A 21,137-nucleotide genomic window follows, 5' to 3' on the forward strand; every position below is an offset into this window, starting at 1 on the left:
ACGCACCGTCGCTCTAATTACACCACAAAAAGTTCTATGCAGCTTGTCACGGTGGTTTTATTATGTCAGCATAGCAGGGGAGTTACATTGGTGGGAGAGGCATTTCAGTGTGAACACCTCCAGTGTTTTGTCGACAAAACTTTGTAGTGTAGACAAGGCCTTAGTTTCTCTCACTGTGAATTGAGATAATACATGCCCTTCTTTGTAAAGCACTTTGACATCCTTGGATGAAAACTGGTATTTAAGAGCTAAGAATTATTAGTATTATAAATATTATTTATATTTACTTAGATTAGGAAAAGACAAACAAAAACAACGTCAGTCAGTGCTCACACAGCCTTACACTTCCTCACGTAAATACGTAATTAGGTAAAGAGAAAAGGGCAAGAAATATTGTTTACCCGAGAGAGACTGTAGCAGCCCTTTTGATGTCATTACAGCCTGCAAGCTAGACACATAATTAGGCAGTTTTTAATCATATAAGTGATAGGCTATTGTGCACCACATCATTATGGGTCCTATCATTCCCTAGCACAGAAAAGGCAGCCAGAGGAGAAAACTTACTCAGAAAAATTCTCTTTGGTCCACTGCACACAGCATTTGATGCATCATCTCCAGGGGGAGGGATCTGGGGCTGCACAAAGAGAGCAAGGGACTCGGCCATTCAACCGTGCAGGCACCCCCAATATCTACAGGGAAATCTGCATGCCTCAGGGCAGCCCTCAAAAAGCCAGCTACTCTATGCTGCTTTCCAGGTCTGTGCTTCCCCTGTCCCCCATGGCAGCAAGGTTCAGGAAAGTGCTCTGTTGCTGCAGAAGGGCTGTGCATGAACTCCCCCACACCCACCCATCCCTGTCCATTTCCACACACACTTTGAAGGAAGCAGATGCCATAGAGTGGGAGTAAATGTTGTCATGAGAACAGAATCTTAAAAGGGATACTGACCCCACCCTAGCTACTAATATGCATTGGGTCACTATAGTATCACATTGATAATTAATTGCATTGCATCAAAGAAACATGGATAGTGTATTCATGAAATGATATGTTTCACAAATCCAGGCGGCGATCACTACAGATCTGTCTATTCTGTTTATCCTGTCCCTGGACTACAGGTAGTTTGTCTAGCTCAGCTCAGCTTTAATTATTTTCACTGAATTACCAAGCATGCTTATTTGATCACAGTAATCCTTTTTGATGCATCATATATCATCTGATTTATGTTACCCACCATGCCAAGAGGACTCTGCTTCTGTCTTTCTTCCAAGCTTACATCAGAAAATACCACAGCACCACATATGGTTTCTCCAGCCTTCAGCATAAATTGCACAGCCGAGAGGATGTTTGGATATGGATGGTAGCAGACCTCACAAGCTGAAAGTGCTATGGCATGAAAAATAATTTTGTGAAAATTGTCTTCTTGTTGTTTTATAATTTATTCTGTTTGCCTTTTATTTATTATGTGCTATTTAACTTCACTACTTTGCTGATGGAATCATTAGCAAATTTTCCACAGAGTAGATTTATAAATGTTGTGTGACCCCTTGTGGTAGAACATAATACTACAAGTATGATTCATAGATAATAGCTTATGTAACCCATGAGCTACATATAGTTGAAGTCTCCCATGATGACTGAATTCCTAATTAACTAAGGCTAACTCTGAACAAGGTGAGGAGGCTCTCAGCTAACAATGAATCACAATGTAAACTCTCTTCATGCCAGTCATTCAGTGACTGCATTTATTTTTGGCTAACTCTGCATGGAAACCAGACTCAACTTTTGTAAACTAAAATGGAGCTTTTAAAAAAAAAAAAAACTATGCATATCCTTTGATAAGATCTGAAGCTCCATGATTAGCATTCACATGCTGACATCTGTACTGCAAATGGGATTTGATTCCTCTCAATAACAACACTTAGCACTGAAGAGATGGAGTAATGTATCGAGCCATCTGAATTCAGTTGCATTAAATAAAAGGGGTTTTGAAAGGATGTATAACCATCAGCCCAGTGGTTGGGTAAATGCAGATTTGACTTGCCTGTAAGCCAAAATATTGCTTACTGCATTACATTTTAAGAACTGGCAGATACAGGAAGTTCTGTTGTGAGAGTGTCTATTATATTTATGTGTTTTCTATAATTGACTGGTGTGGACAAAGCTTGTAAAATAAAAGCTGTCAGGAAAAAAGTGGGTAATCATTTTTTTTAAATCATCTGATTCTTTGTTCTTCATTTTGTGTATTGCTTGTGGCCATGACAACCAATTGATAGTAGCAAGACTGCAATACCTCTGCAGTCTTACTACAGCAGCAGCCTACTGATTCACTGCATACTGTGTGCATGCATGCTGAAAAGTCTGAAATAGAATATGAATACCTGGCATTAGATTAAATTTATCAGCAATGTCAGCATAACAAATAAGTGACAAGAGCCCAGTCCTATGAGTACTCACCCTTTCCACTGTCAATCTGTGTGAGTTGCAGGCACTCAGCACCCTGCAGAATTGGGCTGTATGTTAGCACCGTATCTGAGGGAAACTTAAGGCTTTTGCAATATCACTTTTTTCTATTTATAGCAGTGACCTCACCTGTTATCACCTAAAACATATGGTGCTATATAAGATTGCTTTTTAGTAAGGGCTTTACAGATAATTAATATTAATCACATTCCAAATAGGCTTTAAAAGATATGGATTTGATTCATGTATGTTTTAAAAATACTCAGCATTCCTGCTTATAAACAAGTATTTATTTGAGATCAGTCAATAGTCTTAAAATCACAATGTACTGTACATTTTTGGCATATGTATTAAATTGACTAATTACACAGTGATGCAGAGTTGCTCTGATTTTTCTTCCTTTTTCACCTACAGACCTCACCTTTTCTATTTTACCTCATTTAATGAGGCTAAATGTTGACTTCTTTGCATGCTTACTGATGCATATGAAACTCTCAATTCAGGTGGACAGTATTCCTAAGAATCAAATGGTAGTCTCTTGGGTGCAGCACAACGTGAGATAGTCACTTAGGTCACTTCCATTTCCCAAATTAGTAGTTAAAAGTCATTTTAATGTTGTTTATATAGCAAATATACAATGTTCTACCTTTTAAATCTGTATGAAGCCTATATGTATGTTCTCCAGAAGTCTCCAGGTGACCACACAGGTGAAAAACAAGGAGCCTTAAAAAGACCAAAAATCCAACCTGTCAAAAGTAAGTACAACAAATATTTTTTATATCATGCCATTCACAATAGATGTATAAATACCACCTTTGGATTATGGGTCTTATTCACCACTGCCCTCCTCCACTTGAGCAGTGATATAACTCCACTTGTATAGGATGATTTAGTTGGGAATTGGTCCTGCTTTGAGCAGGGGGTTGGACTAGATGACCTCCTGAGGTCCCTTCCAACCCTGATATTCTATGATTCTATGAGTTACACCAGCATGAAACTGGATTAAGAGAGTGCTAAATCAGATCATATCTTCAGATTTCACACATATGGCGCAATAATGAATAACTCTTGTCTTGTGTTTTGCATTCACTGTATATTAATGGTACATAGTAAATTAATAACACTTTGGCACTTGTATAGGGTTTTCTTTTTGGGGGGGGGGGCTGGTGAGAGAAGATACATATCCTCAGAATTTTCTTAGTGTAAGGGAATGAACACACTTTTGTGAACTAAATTCCTCCAATACTGAGGACAGATTTGTTTGAGGAAACAGAAATAAGGAAAAATTACACAAAACCAAAGAAAACTCAACCCAGTATGATTATTCTATGGTTACAATGCCAATCAGGAGAACCATGGAGCTCTCATCTTTGTCAACAGTGCTGCATGGACCAGGCCCTGCAGTGGGAGTGTTAGGGCAAAAACACTCCATCAAGGAGATCCCATGTGAAATGTGTGGGCATTTTAGTAGCATCCATTCTGCAACTGTAGAGCTAGATACTACATTTGATAGCTTACAGTTTTTAGATGGTGGCTTTGATAACTTAGAGGCCAAGCTAACAGAAGCAGAAAAAGCCAACAAAGCATGTGAAAAGAAACGAGAAAGCTAACAGCCTCCATGCAGCCATCATTAAAGAAAATAAAATGTTAAACAGATTGCAAATCTTGGAAAATCATTCAGAATTTAAAATGTCAGAATAATTGGACTCTCTGGAGCAGCTGGAACAACAATTATATTTCTTTTTTTGGAACAGTGGGTTCTGAATATATAGCAGTTGGATTTAGCTAAAGATCCGAGAAGAGTATTTTGAAAGATCATATAGAATTAAAATAAGGGTTCCATTTAAGACCCCTGAGCAAGATGCAGAAAGAGCAATCATATTTACTGTGGCAGATGTATGTGACAAAGAGAGAATCCAGGCAGTACCTAGAAAAATAATAGATGTTTTCTATTTAAAAATCTTGAAAGTTTGTTCTTCCCAGATATAAGCCTCTGAAAACGCAAAAATGAGAAAATTTGTTTTATATAAGAAAAGTGTTTGAAGCAGCTATCCTTCTCGTGGCCAAACTCCCAGACAGACACTAAGGAGAAAACATGTATTTTGGAACACCGAATCAGCACAAAGTTGCAAGTAAGTAAAGAGATTGCACAAGGATGCTAAGACAATACAGGACACTTTTGTATTTCTCTATGTCTGCGTAGGGTTTTTTGTTTGACCAGGATCAATACCTGGAAGCAGTGCACAGCCAGGGGGAAAGCCAGAGGTAAGATCAGGGAAGTGTCATTGGGATTGGCTCCTCACAGACTTCTGGGTACTTTCTTCTGATTTGTGTTTTTACTTTTGATTATGTAACTTAACTGCAGATGACTGATTTTGAGTGTGCGCGCACGTGTGTGTGTAGGGCCTTTTAGTTTTTGTAACCAGACAACCCCTAAAGGTTAAAAGCATTTGCAGATCTGGATGGCTAAAACTTTGCTCAGATGCTGAAGCTACAAATGGCCTGACCTTGCAGGTCCTAGGCAGGCTATGTAGAGACTGCAGGGTCAGACCTTTAGGGCTTGAGTTCTCTCTCACAACAGTTTGTCATTCATGTAATTCCATCAGCTTCCAGAGAGCTGCTCTTGATTTACACCAGTAAAAGTGAGATCAGACTCATGCGCCATTGAATGCTCAGATACTCCATAACAGTTAATGCCAGTTCTGCTTCCACTCAAGTCAATGAGAAAACTCTCTGACTTGAGTGGGAGCAGGATTGGGTCCTTAATGGGCCCAATCCTGTTTTTTTGTTTTTGTTCAACCAGAATCCTGTCAGTCATACAAAGAATTTCACAGAATGAATGGGAGATCCTGCTTTCGCATAGAAAATGGGAGAGTGAGAATATCTCCCAGTTTCCAAGGGAGCTACTTAAAATGTACATTACTAAAACCAAGGAAACATCCTAGGAATTTCAACTTTAAATCAGCTCAGCTAGTATGCTCATTGTTTACTTCATAACAAATACTAAAAAGAGACCCTGTCAGCTTGTTTAGGGCCCAAAATGTACCTTCCTTATAATAAGATAAATCTTCTGCAGCATCCCTGGTGCTTTTTATTGGAAAAGAATTTAATGGGAGGAAAAGGAGGTTTAAATCAAACAAATATTGGCCCTGATGCTCCACTCTTACAGAAAAACCTACAAGAAGGAGGTAACTACTACTGAAATTCTACAAGGCTTATCTTGCAGCACTGCACACATGCATCCCAAAAGGAAGGGATTTGAGATCTAAGGAAATGGCCAGAGGTGCATTCTGCAAATATAGGAATCTCAAAGATCCACAGGGAAAGCAAAGCACTATGCTAAGAAGAACCTTTGATCATCTCTGGAAATGGCTTATCCTTCCATAGTGCTTGGTGGATTCCCACACTACTGGAAGTTTTAGAAATATTTTGTCCTGTCATAGTAAATTTATCACAAAATTCTGCATTGTCCTGGTGCAGACAATTCCACAAACTTCTTGCATAATATAGGTCCCAACAGTCACAGAGTACATGAGGCACTGGCTATTGTTAAGACTGCAAAACAGCTTCAGTTGAAACTGTCCATTTTCCAAATAAAACATTCTGTGGGGGCTGAAATTTTCCATGCTCGATCAAAGCTGGAAAATGATTTTTTTCAAGTTTTAGTTAAAATCTGTTAAATCTGATTTGAAGTATGTGATATAACAAATACGCTTCTATATTGTATATTTTATTGTCTTTGCCATGCTTTATTGCCCCAAGCAGATAGCTTAGACATGGGTGAACATTAAAACTTCACATGAATGTAAAAAAATTCTCTCTTTTCCTGCTCATGTAACTAAAAGATGGCAGAATCAATTTTGTTTAAACTTTCCAAAATAATTAACAATTTAGTTTAAACTAGAAATATGGAGAGTTTCAGAAGTCATAAGCCATTGCAAGAGGGGGTTTATTGCCGGACTCCTGCAGCTTGTTCTAATCTATGGCATATCAGGTTTTGAGAGTGGGAGAGCATTTTCTAATAGTTCAAACTGCCTTCAAAACAGGTACATTATTCCTTGTTGTGGTAGAAGAATTGTTTGGGGAAAAAGGTGGTAAAACATACCCTCCTGTCAGGTAGCTATTTTGGCCAAGTGAGAGTGAAAGTAATGTTTAATCTGCAGAAACAGGTCTGGTCTACACTAGGGGGAGGGATTGATCCAAGATACGCAACTTCAGCTATGCGAATAGCGTAGCTGAAGTCAAAGTATCTTGGCTTGAATTACCTGGGGTCCTCATGGCGCGGGATCGATGGCCGCAGCTCCCCTGTCGACTGCGCTACCACCGCTCGCTCTGGTGGAGTTCCGGAGTCGACGGTGAGCGCGTTCGGGGATCGATATATCGCGTCTTAACGAGACGCGATATATCGATCCCGGATAAATTGATTGCTACCGCCGATATGGCGGGTAGTGAAGACGTTCCCAGAGTGGGGACACGTAACAGAGCAGTAGAACAAATGCTAATAGAGAATGGTATTTAATGAACAGTCCTCCACATGTATGCTGTGTGGGATCAATTTCCTAACAGAGCTGTGCAAATACATGATTTTTTTTTGTTTGCTGGCAATTCCAAAAAATTCAAATTAAAAAAATTTGTTTCAAGTTGACCCAAAATGAAATTTTTCAAAAATTTTGGCAAATATAAGTCATTTAGATTTCAAGTTTTTTATAATGCTTTTAAATATTTTCTTGATGAAATTGAAGGAAATTTCAATACCAAAAGTCATTTTGAATTGGAAAATCAAAATGTTTCATTTCAAAAACATTAAAAATGAAACTTTTTTTTTCCTTACGGTTGTTTTTTTTTAACCAAAACCATTCAGTGAATTTGACACAAATTCATACAGTATTTTGGTCAACCTGAATGTGCATTTTCTGCCAAAAAAAAAAACAACCCCAAAACCTGCAGTCAAAAAAATTTCACCTGGCTTTAGTCTTTAATTTCATCCATATTGTACAGTTTCAATAAGGATTTCAGTCTTTATGAGAGAATAACACTTTATGTTTCTGGGTTGTGACTAACTGAAATATTGTTGTAGAATGAAGAATTACCACATCAGTAACTTTTGGAAGTCGTTTCTAAGAGGTAAAGAGGAAAGAGGTATAGTACTGACACTCAAAATTAGACCATTAAATAGTGATGTATCAGCTAAGTCTTAAATTATACTAGAAGTTTACACTATTTACTCAGCTTTTAGAAGAGATTACTCTCATCTGGATTATTCCCATTTGGGTTGCCTCAATTTCATCCTTTTTCTTAGGGCAAGTCTACACTACAAAATTAAGTTGACCTAAGTTACGTCAATGTACAGCCACCATAGTAATTAAATTGCTTTTGCATGTCCATGCTATGCTTATTGTGTCGGCAGTGTGCATCCTCACCAAAAGCGCTTGCACCGATTTAACTGTCAGTGTGGGGCATTGTGGGACAGCTTCTGAAAGGCAGCAACAGTCAATGTAAGCAACACATTGTTCTCACTGACACTGAGTTGACTTAACTACATCGACCTAAGCACTACATCTCTCATGCAGTTAAGTCAGTGCAGTGGGCAAGTTACATCGGTCGGAGCTACATTTTAGTGTAGACACTTAGAGCGTTAGATAGACATAAGCTGCCTTATGTCAACCTAACTCTGTAGTGTAGACCAGACCTCATATGCATAACTCTCATGGTGGTGCACTAAGACTATGTGACCTAGCATGCTATATCTCGTTAATTATAATCCAGATGGGAGAATAAAGAGTTTGCATAATTTAACAAGATATTCTGCAAGAATATTACTAATATTATGAGAAAATCCAAGTTAACAATATGCATTATGAACAAAAAATAGTCTTTTATCTGTATTTTATACTCTCTCATTAGATACTCTGGGAAAAATTAAACTGCATTTTCCTAATCTCTCATTTTGGACTTCCCAGAAATCACGTATTCAGAGATACAGAAAGTTAAGATCAAACTAAATTATAGAACAAGCATACCACAAATAATATTAGAAAACATTACAACGTTTTAGGTCTTGTGACAAATTTAGTCAGCTTCTGCTCTCATTTATAGTGGTATAAATCCAGTGTAATGTCATATATTTCATAGTGTCGATATACAACAAAAAATAAGTAGGTGAATATATACCACATATACAGATATTAAAAAAAAACACTAAAAACTACTTAAAAAAATATAACAAACCTTTGATAACTTGATTTCACTGGAGTATAAATAAGATTTCTGTGCCGCATCACAACAAATCCTATACAAAATGGATTCAGCGATGAAAAATAAAACAGGGACATGCTCTGGATTCATGGGAGCATGGTCCAAAGAAATTAAAAGGATGTCCAAAGCTTCTGAAGTGAAAACAAAATGGAGAATAAATTCAATACAGAGTTCAGTCTTTAGGGCTCAATTCACAAAGGGATTTAGGCTTCGCAGCACCTAACTTTTAGGAGCCTGGTCAACCAGTGGTAATGACAGCCTCGAGTTAAATACCCAAGTACCCTATACAAAACATGGGGAGAGTTAGGCACATAACAATGGGATCCACAGAAGCCAGCATGCTGAGTAGGGTAAACTAGCCAATAGGAAATCCCAAGGAGAGGAGTATGGCCTAAGCCCCACACTCAAAGGGAGTTAGGCGCCTAAGTCAAAGCTTTATTTTCACAGTTCATTCAGTTTGTTTGCCCCCTGTGACTATTATTTTGAGGAGAAAACAAAGCTCAACTGTCTGATAATCTGTATTCAACAGCTACTGACATTTTCTGTTAAAGTATGTATTGAAATATATGGTACAAAACTGTCTGAATTAATAATGTTAAACTAATTACCAAGAAGTATAATGTAAGCTGTTTCTTGAGATGTATCACATTTCAGAAAGTTTCTACAGTGTCAACTTTTCTGTCATTTTTTGCTAGGTGTGTTGATCTTTTTTGTGATATCAATGAAAATGACCGTACAAAACTATAGTGGAAAAGATAGAATTGCTTTTTATGGTTGAAAAGGCAGTTAAATTGCTTTTTCAAGTATTACGTTTTTTAAAAATTACATGATGGCTTTGTTCAATTTTGGTTAATGATTTGTGTGAATCTGATGCTCATGAAAGTGACAGATTTATAGATCTCATAGGTAAAGTTTAAGCCAGGAAGTCACTATGCAAATTTCCTCAAACATGCCTACCAATGTGCCTCAATCTTGACTTAAAATTCCCTGCTTTGTCTGCCAACTTTCAAAGTCTGTAGGAAGAAGAACTTCCCCTAACCTCCCCACAAATCCTGCAGGCAGGAGTGAAACCACAGTCCCAAATCTTCCCAGTTCAACACTTCCTCTTCCCCATCTTGATCATCCACACGTTATATGATTAAAGGATCAGTCTTTGTCCAACAAATTTCCCAGCCTCCTCCACTTGTCCAAAAATAGAGGAGGAGGAGGAGGAGGAATACTGATGGTGCCGTAGCACGTAGAGGTCTCAACTGGGTTGGGAATATATTGTGCTAGGAACTGTACAAACATTTAGTAAATCACAGTCCTTGTCCCAATGAGCTTACAATCATATATATGTATTAGTTCCATGCTAGTTCCCGAGCTGATGTGCAAAATTCTTAAAAGTCCTTTTCCTCTCCAAAATAATAGCATGGAAAAAGATAAATATTTTATTTATTAATTATGCAAAAGCCTTTTCTCCATGCAACCAGTAAAAACAATGTTCTTTTATTATTTATTGAATGCTCATGCCTGCACAAAACAGAGGTCCCTGCCTCAAGGAACTCCATGAGGGCATAAGGGTCAATATTTTTGAATCCTGTTGCATGATTGTGGCCTAAACAGACAAACAATAGTATTCAGACACATAGTTTATCAATTGACCAGAATATGGATTTATCATTAAGTGGTGAAGCTACTGTATTATTATTACTTTTTAAATAATCAACAGTTTGTTGTTGGCAGGTTGATATTGGTAGACTGCTCCATAGAAGTAATCTGAACTAAAAGAAGGATTCTTGACCCTCCAGAAGAAAAAGGTATCCACATATTATCAACACAGTATTCCTTCACAACTGTAATAGCTCTTTGAAAGATAGGCCTTTCAGAGCAATTACAAAAACCCGTTCCACAACCTTATCAAACCATCCACTAAAAAAAATCTTGTGTCTCCCAATACTACAGTAGAATGCACAGTACTAGAACCCCTAAAATTCTGATAATTCTTACATTCAGCTTGTATTCCAAATTATCAGTCATTTTTAACAATATGATCTTTGATCAACTGACAGCTCAGTTCTTTGTTCCACACCCCTGTAAGTTTTATAGCTCTCAACATTTTTTTTCCAAGTCACTGATAGTATTTTGTATACTATCTTCTCAAACTTCTCATTTCTGGAGGAGATAATCTTTGGCAAAGCATATAAAGACAAATTCATCCCTGGCTTGTCTGGATTGACTTTAATTGGGTTACATCATGGTGCGTCTGGCTCACTAACTATTTATTTGATTACTGAGTGTAAGCAACTCCATAACTTTGTGAATATTATCTTCTTAAGACAGTCTAGTCATCATTATCAAACTCAAATGCACATGATTTTTAGAGGTAAAAGTGTATGAAGAGAAATAGACACTTTTCAATCAAGTGCCTTAGGCTTCAGCATCTTACTCAAACCCTGTAAATTATGAGAGAAATAATGTTTAGGTCAGCCCAAAATCACTTAACAAGAAAAGAAAAATGAAGAATTGCAAGATGATGAGGATAGAACTCTCTGCACACCCATCTATTTTGATTTGTTCCCCATTAGAGTACTTGTATTCATAGTACAATATCCACAAACCCCCCAAGAATTCCCAGCTTAATAAAAGCAACACAAGATTATATAGTAGTCTTGATATTGCTTTCACAAGCACACTATTGAATTGTTTCCTTTTCCTTTGTAGATTTCCTTTTTCACATGAATACAATCATTAGCTCAAAGTACACTGAAAAATCCAACACCTACAACTAGAGACCTTCTGATCATGATCCGAGATTGCAGTAAATGTAGAGAATGTTTGCACACATTCCCCCACCACATCCCAGGATTTTTGACAGGCAATATCACTCCACCGCCAGACTTATTTAAATGAGGTCTCATTTTACTTTTGGAATGACCCCATACATTTAAAAAAGAGCAAGAGTACCATAGCATCTATAAAATAGGAATGGAATGACTTTGCTTTGTCCTACACATCAGCAGTGCAGACTGTAGATCACAGATGTTGCACATACACTCGTTCATCATTTCTGTTTCAAATATGCAGGATTGCATGATTCTCTCTTTAGCCACTCTACTGCACTTGCTCTCCAGCCTGGCCAGAAAAGCTAAGGTATGTGTGATGATTATGGATTTAAACCTACTTGCCAGGAAATTATTTTCATAAATCTTATTCTAGCTAAAATGCTATCTGTCAGTAAAAAAAAGTGAAAATACCTTCGTGTCCGTGCAAGAATCTGTATAGGATCCTCTCTTTACCTGACTTTACTAAGGAAGGGCTACCACAATTAAGAACATTTTAGATTGAAACAAGTTAACATTTTCATTTAAAAAGTCTTCAGAACTAATTCAATATTCTGCAATTTTATTAATGGGCATAATTAGGAAAGGTAAAAACAAGAGGTTATTTAAAGCACTTTACTTTGAGATCATTAAATGTCATTTTAAATTACACTTAATTAGTTACTGATTTCAGAGACAGGTTACAAGGTAATGTCATGTAGAGGTGCTTAAATGGTAATGATTTTGCAATTTAAGAAATCAAGCATAAAAACAGAGGTCTCTGAAACACTCTGTAAATACTACACTGATAGTTTCTGTATATATTTGTAAAGTTTCTTTCTGCAAGTGGAAAATAAAATCCATATTTGTCTTGGCTTTTTTCCAAGTTTTCATAGTTGGGAATAAACTAAATTTGCTTTCACTGCTTGGTTAGAAAAGTCTTAAAGTAATTAACAGAAATATAACTGAAGAATACTGTACCTTCCTGGATTTCACCTTTGCATTGAGCCAATATAATTGCTTCTGTCCATGCTACTGGAAGATCCACATGCTTCCCAGAACCTAATGTGCCAAGGCCTGATCTTCTCTGTTTGGAAGGAACAGGGTGAGAGGGGAAAGAAAAAAAGCCAAAGGTTTTTTTCCTTACATTTAGCTTAAAATAAAACTTTTCCCTCAAGCCAATTTATTTGGAATAAAAATGCTTATTTTAAAGGCATCATTGGTAAGAGTTTGCTGATACAAACACAATAGCAGAAACTAATGAGGCAGCAATGCTTAATCCCTGGGGTTAACACTTAATTAAGAATAGGAATACTTAACTATAATTACAGTATTATCACCCATTTTAAGTGCCTTGAATCAAAAACAATTAATTACCATCTCTGAATCACAGTAGTGACTCCAGCCAATTTAGTACAAGGACACTACTATTACTATCTCTGTAGGGCTGAAATTGATAGAGAATCAACAATATGCTATCCTGACAATATACCTCTCTGAAACTTTAGCTTTTTGCAAATTCCACTCTTTCTAGATCAAAACAATCTTTTCAACAGATGTCAAGTATCAGAGGGGCAGCCGTGTTTGCTGCTTTTACAGATCCAGACTAAGAGTCCTGTGGCACGTTATAGACTAACAGATATATTGGAGTATGAGCTTTCGTGGGTGAATACCCACTTCGTCTGAGGCATCCGATGAAGTGGGTATTCACCCACGAAAGCTCATACTCCAATACATCTGTTAGTCTATAAGGTGCCACAGGACTCTTTGCTGCTTTTTCAACAGATGCCTTTTTATGGAGGGTTTCATAGCCAAAATGTTGGGACATTTTTGCTCACCTCTTTTGGTTAAACAAGAAAAACATATAGTATATTACATCTGATTTTCATAACATTTTGCATGCATTTAGCTCTTGGGATAAACAATAGAAAAACATTTTATTTGAACATTCCTTCCCTTAGATTCCCTTCTACATTCTAGCAACTGATTGCAACTGGTAGTATTCATTGGCTTTCTGTACAAATAATTCCATTGTTTTTGCCATTAAAATTAGCCTTTCTCATCTAACCCAAATAGAGCATTGGCACACCAGTGAAGGATGGAAAGGCAACAGCTTTTGGACACTGGAGGTGACCGAATTAACACAATTAGTAAGTGCGCTAAGCTGAGGCAGTTTTCCAGCTCTGCCTTCCTGTTCACTAGTGTTAAAGGAGGATGCATCTTTACCACTGTCAGGGTAAGTATTCTTCTGGAATTGAAAAAAATCCAGAATTAATCTGATCAAAATAGAAATCTGTACTCCAGCACAAAATCAGCCAAATCTCACTAACATGCCTCTATGTGGGTACCAGTTATAAAAGGGAGAGGGAGGAAAGAGGTTTGGAAAACTGTTAGCCAATGCACCTTTCCTGCCAAGTAGAAGGTCCATTAAAGAAAAGATAATATTCATACTGAAAGTCCATGATTTGCAAATAGGGCCTAAGTGTACTTCATAATGTATAAATTTTTAATTTGGATGGTAGCAGAAATTATATTAGCACCACAGCCTCCTCTTTAAGGCCTATTAAATGCCAATTATATTGCTTTTTTAATATCTTTCAAATTTGAATGGCCACTCTGTTTCTACACTTTATCTATTTTTGGCTTAGTAAGCCCACAAGGAATCATTTAGGGGTCTCAGAGTGTTGTGTTTACTATTTTCACTTTTCAAGACAGTTGCCAACATTTTAATGGACAAAATAAAATGAAACATGAAAACATGTCAGAACAGCATTCCGGCTAAACAGCTAATCACTGAATATTGCTAAAAGTTCTCTTGAAGAAACTTAAAACAGGTCCATTCAGCTATAAACTAGTGAAAAATCTGTATAATATTCTCCTGATATATTTTTTTTACAAATGTTAAGCAATGAGAAGAGACCTAGGGCCAGTTGATCAACAGAGTACTATATACAAGCCCTTATATTGGCTAACTTAATATATGTTACAATACACATTGAGAGCATAGATATTAAATATTACATTTCACTTATACTTTCTAATTGTTTCTCTCATTCCCCACAATCCTTTCTCCCAACAAAAGTTTTATCTTTGTTTTTTTTAATAAAGAAAATGGAGCATGCAAATGCCATAATAATAAAAATATAAACTGTCCCTTATTGTGTACACAAACCTTGCATCTGGCAAGCATTTTCTTAGCTAGTTCTAGTAAGTCTTCTTTATCCTGTGGATTTGTTGCATCATTGAACTTCTGAATGAATTTTTCTGTGATTTCCAAGGGGTTTCTAAAGATATATCCAAAAAATCCTTGCAGTTATATGTTTCATTTCCTAAATAATAAGGTTCAAAGTACTATAAAAGAGTCCAAAGAAAGAATTACTTTAAAGCAAATTTTAAAAAGTAAAGGCATGGTATGTCATTTTTCTAATAAAAAAGTTAGTGTACAGTATCAATCTTTGCAAACTGTTTTACCTGAAGGCTGCTCTAATTTATGCTGGATTTTAACAGGTGCTTAAAGTTCAGCCAAAGATTAGCATTGTACAAGGTTGTCCCAGCCACGCACTCACTTCAGTAATCACACTGGCCTTATAATGGGAGTTTTGCCATTGACTTCAATATGGCTAGGACTGCATTCACCCTTTTTTCCCTAAAAAGAACAGGAGTACTTGTGGCACCTTAAAGACTAACAAATTTATTTGAGCATAAGCTTTCATGGGCTACAGCCCACTTCTTTAGATGCATAGAATGGAACATATAATAAGGAGATATATATACATACGAACATGAAAAGGTGGAAGTAGCCATATCAACTCTAAGAGGCTAATTAATTAAGATGAGCTTTAATCTGCAGGAGAAGAAAAACTTTTACACTGGCAGCAGGGAGGTCAGTGGTATATAAGCCTCTATACCTGCAGTTGGGAGGTGTAATTCCCAGCTCGGGTAGACATACATGGACTTACTCTACTCAAGCTAGTGCACTAAAAATAGCAATGTGGTCATGACGGCATGGATGGCAACTTGGGCTAGCCACCTGAGTACACACCTAAGATCTTGGACAGGATTGTACTTAGGTAGCTAGCTCAAACTGTTGCCAGTGCCACCACAACCACACTCTTATTTTTGGTGAGCTAGCTTAAGCAGAGCTAGCGGCTGGGAATTACACTTCCCGGCTGCAGTGAAGACATATCCTTATATACTGGGGTGATTCCTTGTGGGTTGGTTAAACTGGTTTTATGATCATGTTAAACCAGCAATGTAGTGCAAAGTGTTGTCTTCTCAAGACTGCAGAAGTCCAAAACAATAGCTCTGAAAGAGGTGTGAACTGTTCCTTTCATTTTGCTAGGGTTTTGACTTTGCAACCTACCAAGGACAATTAAAATTACAGCATTATAAACTATTTCACTGCTGATCAGTTTACCAAGTATCCACCAACAGACACCTTCCACAATCTCATTTTAATGTGCCTAGTGTGGTTGCGGTGCAGCCCAGCGCTCTAAAAAAACCACCTCCACAAGAGGCGTAGCTCCCAGCGCTGGTGCACTGTCTACACTAGCACTTTACAGAGCTGAAACTATCTGCACTCAGCGGGGGTGTTTTTTCACACCCCTGAGCAAGAAAGTTGCAACGCTGTAAATTGCCAGTGTAAACAAGCCTTCAGACTGCCTCCTATGCCTTGTGATGTTTCAAAAACCACAGATGTCCTTTGCCTAGCTGCCACAATCCCTGGCTTCCTTCCCTGACAACTTCTACAATGCAGCTATATATCATCAATACACAATTCTGCACAACAATAAATATTTTAAATGTATGGACAGCAAAAGAAATTGCAATTTTCTCTCCTATGAAATAACACAAGGGATACTGCAACCAGTGCAGTATTCTTTTTTTTTTTAATTCAATTAGAGCCTCAATTTTTAATTTAAATGAAACTGCTGTACAATTTCCAGTGTGCCACAGAATTTAAGTTGAGCTTGTGCAGAGTACTCAGGGCCTTGGCAGTCAGCAGTAGGCATGCTTAGAAAACAGTGAGTTGGCATCAGCAATTAAGCAAAAAGGAGAATTAAAATGGATGTCTACAAGTTAAAGAGACGAGGTAATATCTTTTATTGGATCAATTTCTGTTGGAAAGAGAGAGAAGCTTTTATGCTTTCACAGAGTTCTTCACAGTTGCAACAACACTGCATCTATCATTAAGTTAAGGCAGGCAGTAATTAACCAGTAGATGGCAAACATATCTAAGGCGGTAATTTAAATATGAATCTACTAGACAGAAGCATATGACATGCCTTCGGATTACAGTAATTTAGGTGAGTGCCCAGACTGGACATCCCCAGGATATGGGGTGCACAGTGATGGCACAAAACCACCTTCCCCGCCTCATTCCCCATTTCTTGTCCTGCACTGAGTTCAGCTTGGCCAAACCGGAAAAACTGGGCCCGTGTATTTTTTTTTTTTACTTCTGGTGATTCACCAATGTTATACAAGCTGATTTACAATTTAGAAACAAATCTGAGCCTGGGTCAGTGTATTGGCTACAAAAAACCCATACAGGGTTGACCTAAAGCCCATGGAATCTTTCCATTGGATCAAGCCCATAGTTACAATCCTACCTGGGTTGGGGGATGAATAAAAACTAACATGGTTTTTCCATCTCTGATTTCTATGATTCTGTGATACAGAATACACATCAGAAATAGAAAGTACTGTGAGATTAGACATAGCATTTCAGCTTTCCTCACGTGGTGGGAAAATGTACATTACATTTTATTCAACCTCGGAGGAAGGTCCCAAGGCAAAATCATCCTCTCTGATCTACTTTTCTATTTCTAGTATATATTTTACAAATAACTTATGCCTTATCAATTATTTTACACATAATAACTGCACTCTGTGATGCATTATTGAAAAGATAGAAGACTGCTCATTTGTAGCCTTATGTGTAGAAGTTGAACTGCTTAATTGGATGCTTCTTACAGTCTGCGACAGCTCATCTTAATGAATATTTAATGGCAAAGTAATGTAGCTATTTTTAACCAATAGCTGACTGGTGCAAAAAGGAAGTCTTTCTAAATATAGGCATTACAGACAGAGCATTACAGACAAGAAAGAAAAAAAAACAGCAGCTAGGCAGCAAAAACTATCAGCTCTAAAACGTTACTAACCACTTCTGTTCTTTAATCAGTGTAAGGACCAATTAGGAGACTATAATGCTACCGAAGCACTGCATAAATAGCCAGAGCTTAGATTGAGAAACGTTGATGATTAAAAAAAAAAAAGATTTATTTCCTGTTACTCCTGTGGTTTACAAAATATCTACATATTATTTGTCCACATAATTCTTAAAGGAAAAATTATACAATTACCAAAGTTAGGATAACCAGTATTCTCTCTCCCTATCTTTCTTTCTCTGTATTTTGTTCCCTGCTTCCTTTTTTGTAGCTGGTTCTTTCATCCAATGTATCTATTGCTCTCCGCTATTCATCTTTCTCTGCGTCTGTTACTCTCTCCATTTTCTCACACTTCACTTTCTTCATTATCTTGGGCCAAATCCTGACCCCCTCACTCACTTGTGCAGTCCCACTGAAGTCAACCGAATGTTTCTAATGAGTCAAGCAGGCATTATTTGGCTCCCTGTCAATTTCCTTTCCTCTCTTTTTCTAAGGTCAAGCTAGTACTTGCAACATGAATGGAACACAGGTCCATCTATAGTCAGAAAACAGACAGTGGCTAAAAATGGTTATCAGCAACAAATTCCCCACCACTCACCTCAGTTAGTGTTCAAAATGATTTAACTGCTAGCATAGATGTGACAAATCCTTTTTGAACATAGGAATTGCTACACCAGACCATCAGTACATCTGCTCCAATATCCTGTCTCCAACAGCAACCTGCACAAGGTGCCTCAGAAGAAAGTACAAGAATCCCACAGCTGACAATTAGGATATAACCTATTCATAAGTGATATTTTTTCTAACCCCATCCAATTAGTGATTGTCTTATGCCCTGAATCATGAGGGTTTACATGCCTTATATATATGTTTTTTATTATAAATAATGCAACTGTGGATGTTCACATAAATGTCTAAAAATTATCTGAGAAAAATGTTGCAAATTAATTTACCAGTTTTTTGACAAGCTCTAATATGTACTTCAAATTATTCCTTCCAACATCCATTATTTTACATTTGCCAACAATGAGCTTCATCTGCCATTGTGCTTTCCATTCACCTAACTTTGCTAGGTCTTCTGGAGCGCCTGATGGTTTTTCTCCTGTCTTGGCTATCCTACAGTATTTTGTATTATCGGCCAAATTTTCACTGTTCATCCATCTTTTGCCAGTGATTAATGAATATATTAAACATTAACTATCCTAGTGTAATCCAACATGACCTTGACTACTACACTTTATTTTTTGTCTCTTAATCAGTTTCTGATCCATGACTATACTTTACCTCTTACTCCATAAATATTTAATTTCCATAACAGCCTATTATGAGAGACTTTTGTCAAAAGTTTTTTGAGAGTCCAAATAAATTATATGTGGTGATTCTTGCTTATGCACTATTTTTGTCACCTACTCCAAGAATTCTACTAGATTAGAGAGGTACAACTATCCTTTATGGTAACTGGGCTGATTTGTTTCTATAATTCAGGGGTCGGCAACCTTTCAGAAGTGGTGTGCTGAGTCTTCATTTATTCACTCTAATTTAAGGTTTCGCGTGCCAGTAATACATTTTAATGTTTTTTAAAAAAACAGGAGTACTTGTGGCACCTTAGAGACTAACCAATTTATTAGAGCATAAGCTTTCGTGGACTACAGCCCACTTCTTCGGATGCATATAGAGTGGAACATATATTGAGGAGATATATATACACACATACAGAGAGCATGAACAGGTGGGAGTTGTCTTACCAACTCTGAGAGGCCAATTAAGTAAGAGAAAAAAACTTTTGAAGTGATAATCAAGCTAGCCCAGTATAGACAGTTTGATAAGAAGTGTGAGAATACTTACAAGGGGAGATAGATTCAGTGTTTGTAATGGCTCAGCCATTCCCAGTCCTTATTCAATCCTGAGTTGATTGTATCTAGTTTGCATATCAATTCCAGCTCAGCAGTCTTTCGTTGGAGTCTGTTTTTGAAGTTTTTCTGTTGTAAAATAGCCACCCGCAGGTCTGTCATAGAATGACCAGACAGGTTAAAGTGTTCTCCCACTGGTTTTTGAGTATTATGATTCCTGATGTCAGATTTGTGTCCATTAATTCTTTTGCGGAGAGACTGTCCGGTTTGGCCAATGTACATGGCAGAGGGGCATTGCTGGCACATGATGGCATATATCACATTGGTAGATGTGCAGGTGAACGAGCCCCTGATGGTATGGCTGATGTGATTAGGTCCTATGATGATGTCACTTGAATAGATATGTGGACAGAGTTGGCATCGGGCTTTGTTACAAGGATAGGTTCCTGGGTCAGTGGTTTTGTTCAGTGATGTGTGGTTGCTGGTGAGTATTTGCTTTAGGTTGGGGGGTTGTCTGTAAGCGAGGACAGGTCTGTCTCCCAAGATCTGTGAGAGTAAAGGATCATCTTTCAGGATAGGTTGTAGATCTCTGATGATGCGCTGGAGAGGTTTTAGTTGGGGGCTGAAGGTGACAGCTAGTGGTGTTCTGTTATTTTCTTTGTTGGGCCTGTCTTGTAGGAGGTGACTTCTAGGTACTCGTCTGGCTCTGTCAATCTGTTTTTTCACTTCAGCAGGTGGGTATTGTAGTTTTAAGAATGCTTGATAGAGATCTTGTAGATGCTTGTCTCTATCTGAGGGATTGGAGCAAATGCGGTTATATCTTAGAGCTTGGCTGTAGACAATGGATCGTGTGGTGTGTCCTGGATGGAAGCTGGAGGCATGTAGGTAAGTGTAGCGGTCAGTAGGTTTCCGGTATAGGGTGGTATTTATGTGACCATCGCTTATTAGCACAGTAGTGTCCAGGAAATGGACCGCTTGTGTGGATTGATCTAGGCTGAGGTTGATGGTGGGATGGAAATTATTGAAATCATGGTGGAATTCCTCAAGGGCTTCTTTTCCATGGGTCCAGATGATGAAGATGTCATCAATGTAGCGCAAGTAGAGTAGGGGCGTTAGGGGATGAGAGCTAAGGAAGCGTTGTTCTAAGTCAGCCATAAAAATGTTGGCATACTGTGGGGCCATGCAGGTACCCATAGCAGTGCCGCTGACTTGAAGGTATATATTGTCCCCAAATGTGAAATAGTTGTGGGTGAGGACAAAGTCACAAAGTTTAGCCACCAGGTTAGCTGTGACATTATCAGGGATACTGTTCCTGATAGCTTGTAGTCCATCTTTGTGTGGAATATTGGTGTAGAGGGCTTCTACGTCCATAGTGGCTAGGATGGTGTTTTCTGGAAGATCACCGATGGATTGTAGTTTCCTCAGGAAGTCAGTGGTGTCTCAAAGATAGCTGGGAGTGCTGGTAGCGTAGGGTCTGAGGAGAGAGTCCACATAACCAGAGAAGCCTGATGTTAGGGTGCCAATGCCTGAGATGATGGGGTGTCCAGGATTTCCAGGTTTATGGATCTTGGGTAGCAAATAGAATATCCCTGGTCGGGGTTCTA

General features: G+C 37.9%; 1 protein-coding gene across 1 annotated transcript in view; it reads right to left on the bottom strand.

The window, feature by feature from the left end:
* Positions 1–21,137, bottom strand: part of TMEM232 (transmembrane protein 232) — a 149,596-nt gene that overhangs the window by 94,324 nt on the left and 34,135 nt on the right. Inside the window, exons 3-7 of the mRNA XM_065599249.1 lie at positions 14,689–14,800; positions 12,498–12,603; positions 8,689–8,846; positions 3,107–3,206; positions 1,232–1,383 (exon numbers count right to left, since the gene is read on the bottom strand). Of these exons, the coding sequence (XP_065455321.1) occupies positions 1,232–1,383; positions 3,107–3,206; positions 8,689–8,846; positions 12,498–12,603; positions 14,689–14,800 (628 nt within the window). The remainder of the gene's footprint in view (positions 1–1,231; positions 1,384–3,106; positions 3,207–8,688; positions 8,847–12,497; positions 12,604–14,688; positions 14,801–21,137) is intronic.

Source organism: Chrysemys picta, chromosome 6 (genome assembly GCF_011386835.1).
Source record: "Chrysemys picta bellii isolate R12L10 chromosome 6, ASM1138683v2, whole genome shotgun sequence".
In the NCBI taxonomy this organism is placed as follows: Eukaryota; Metazoa; Chordata; order Testudines; family Emydidae; genus Chrysemys; species Chrysemys picta.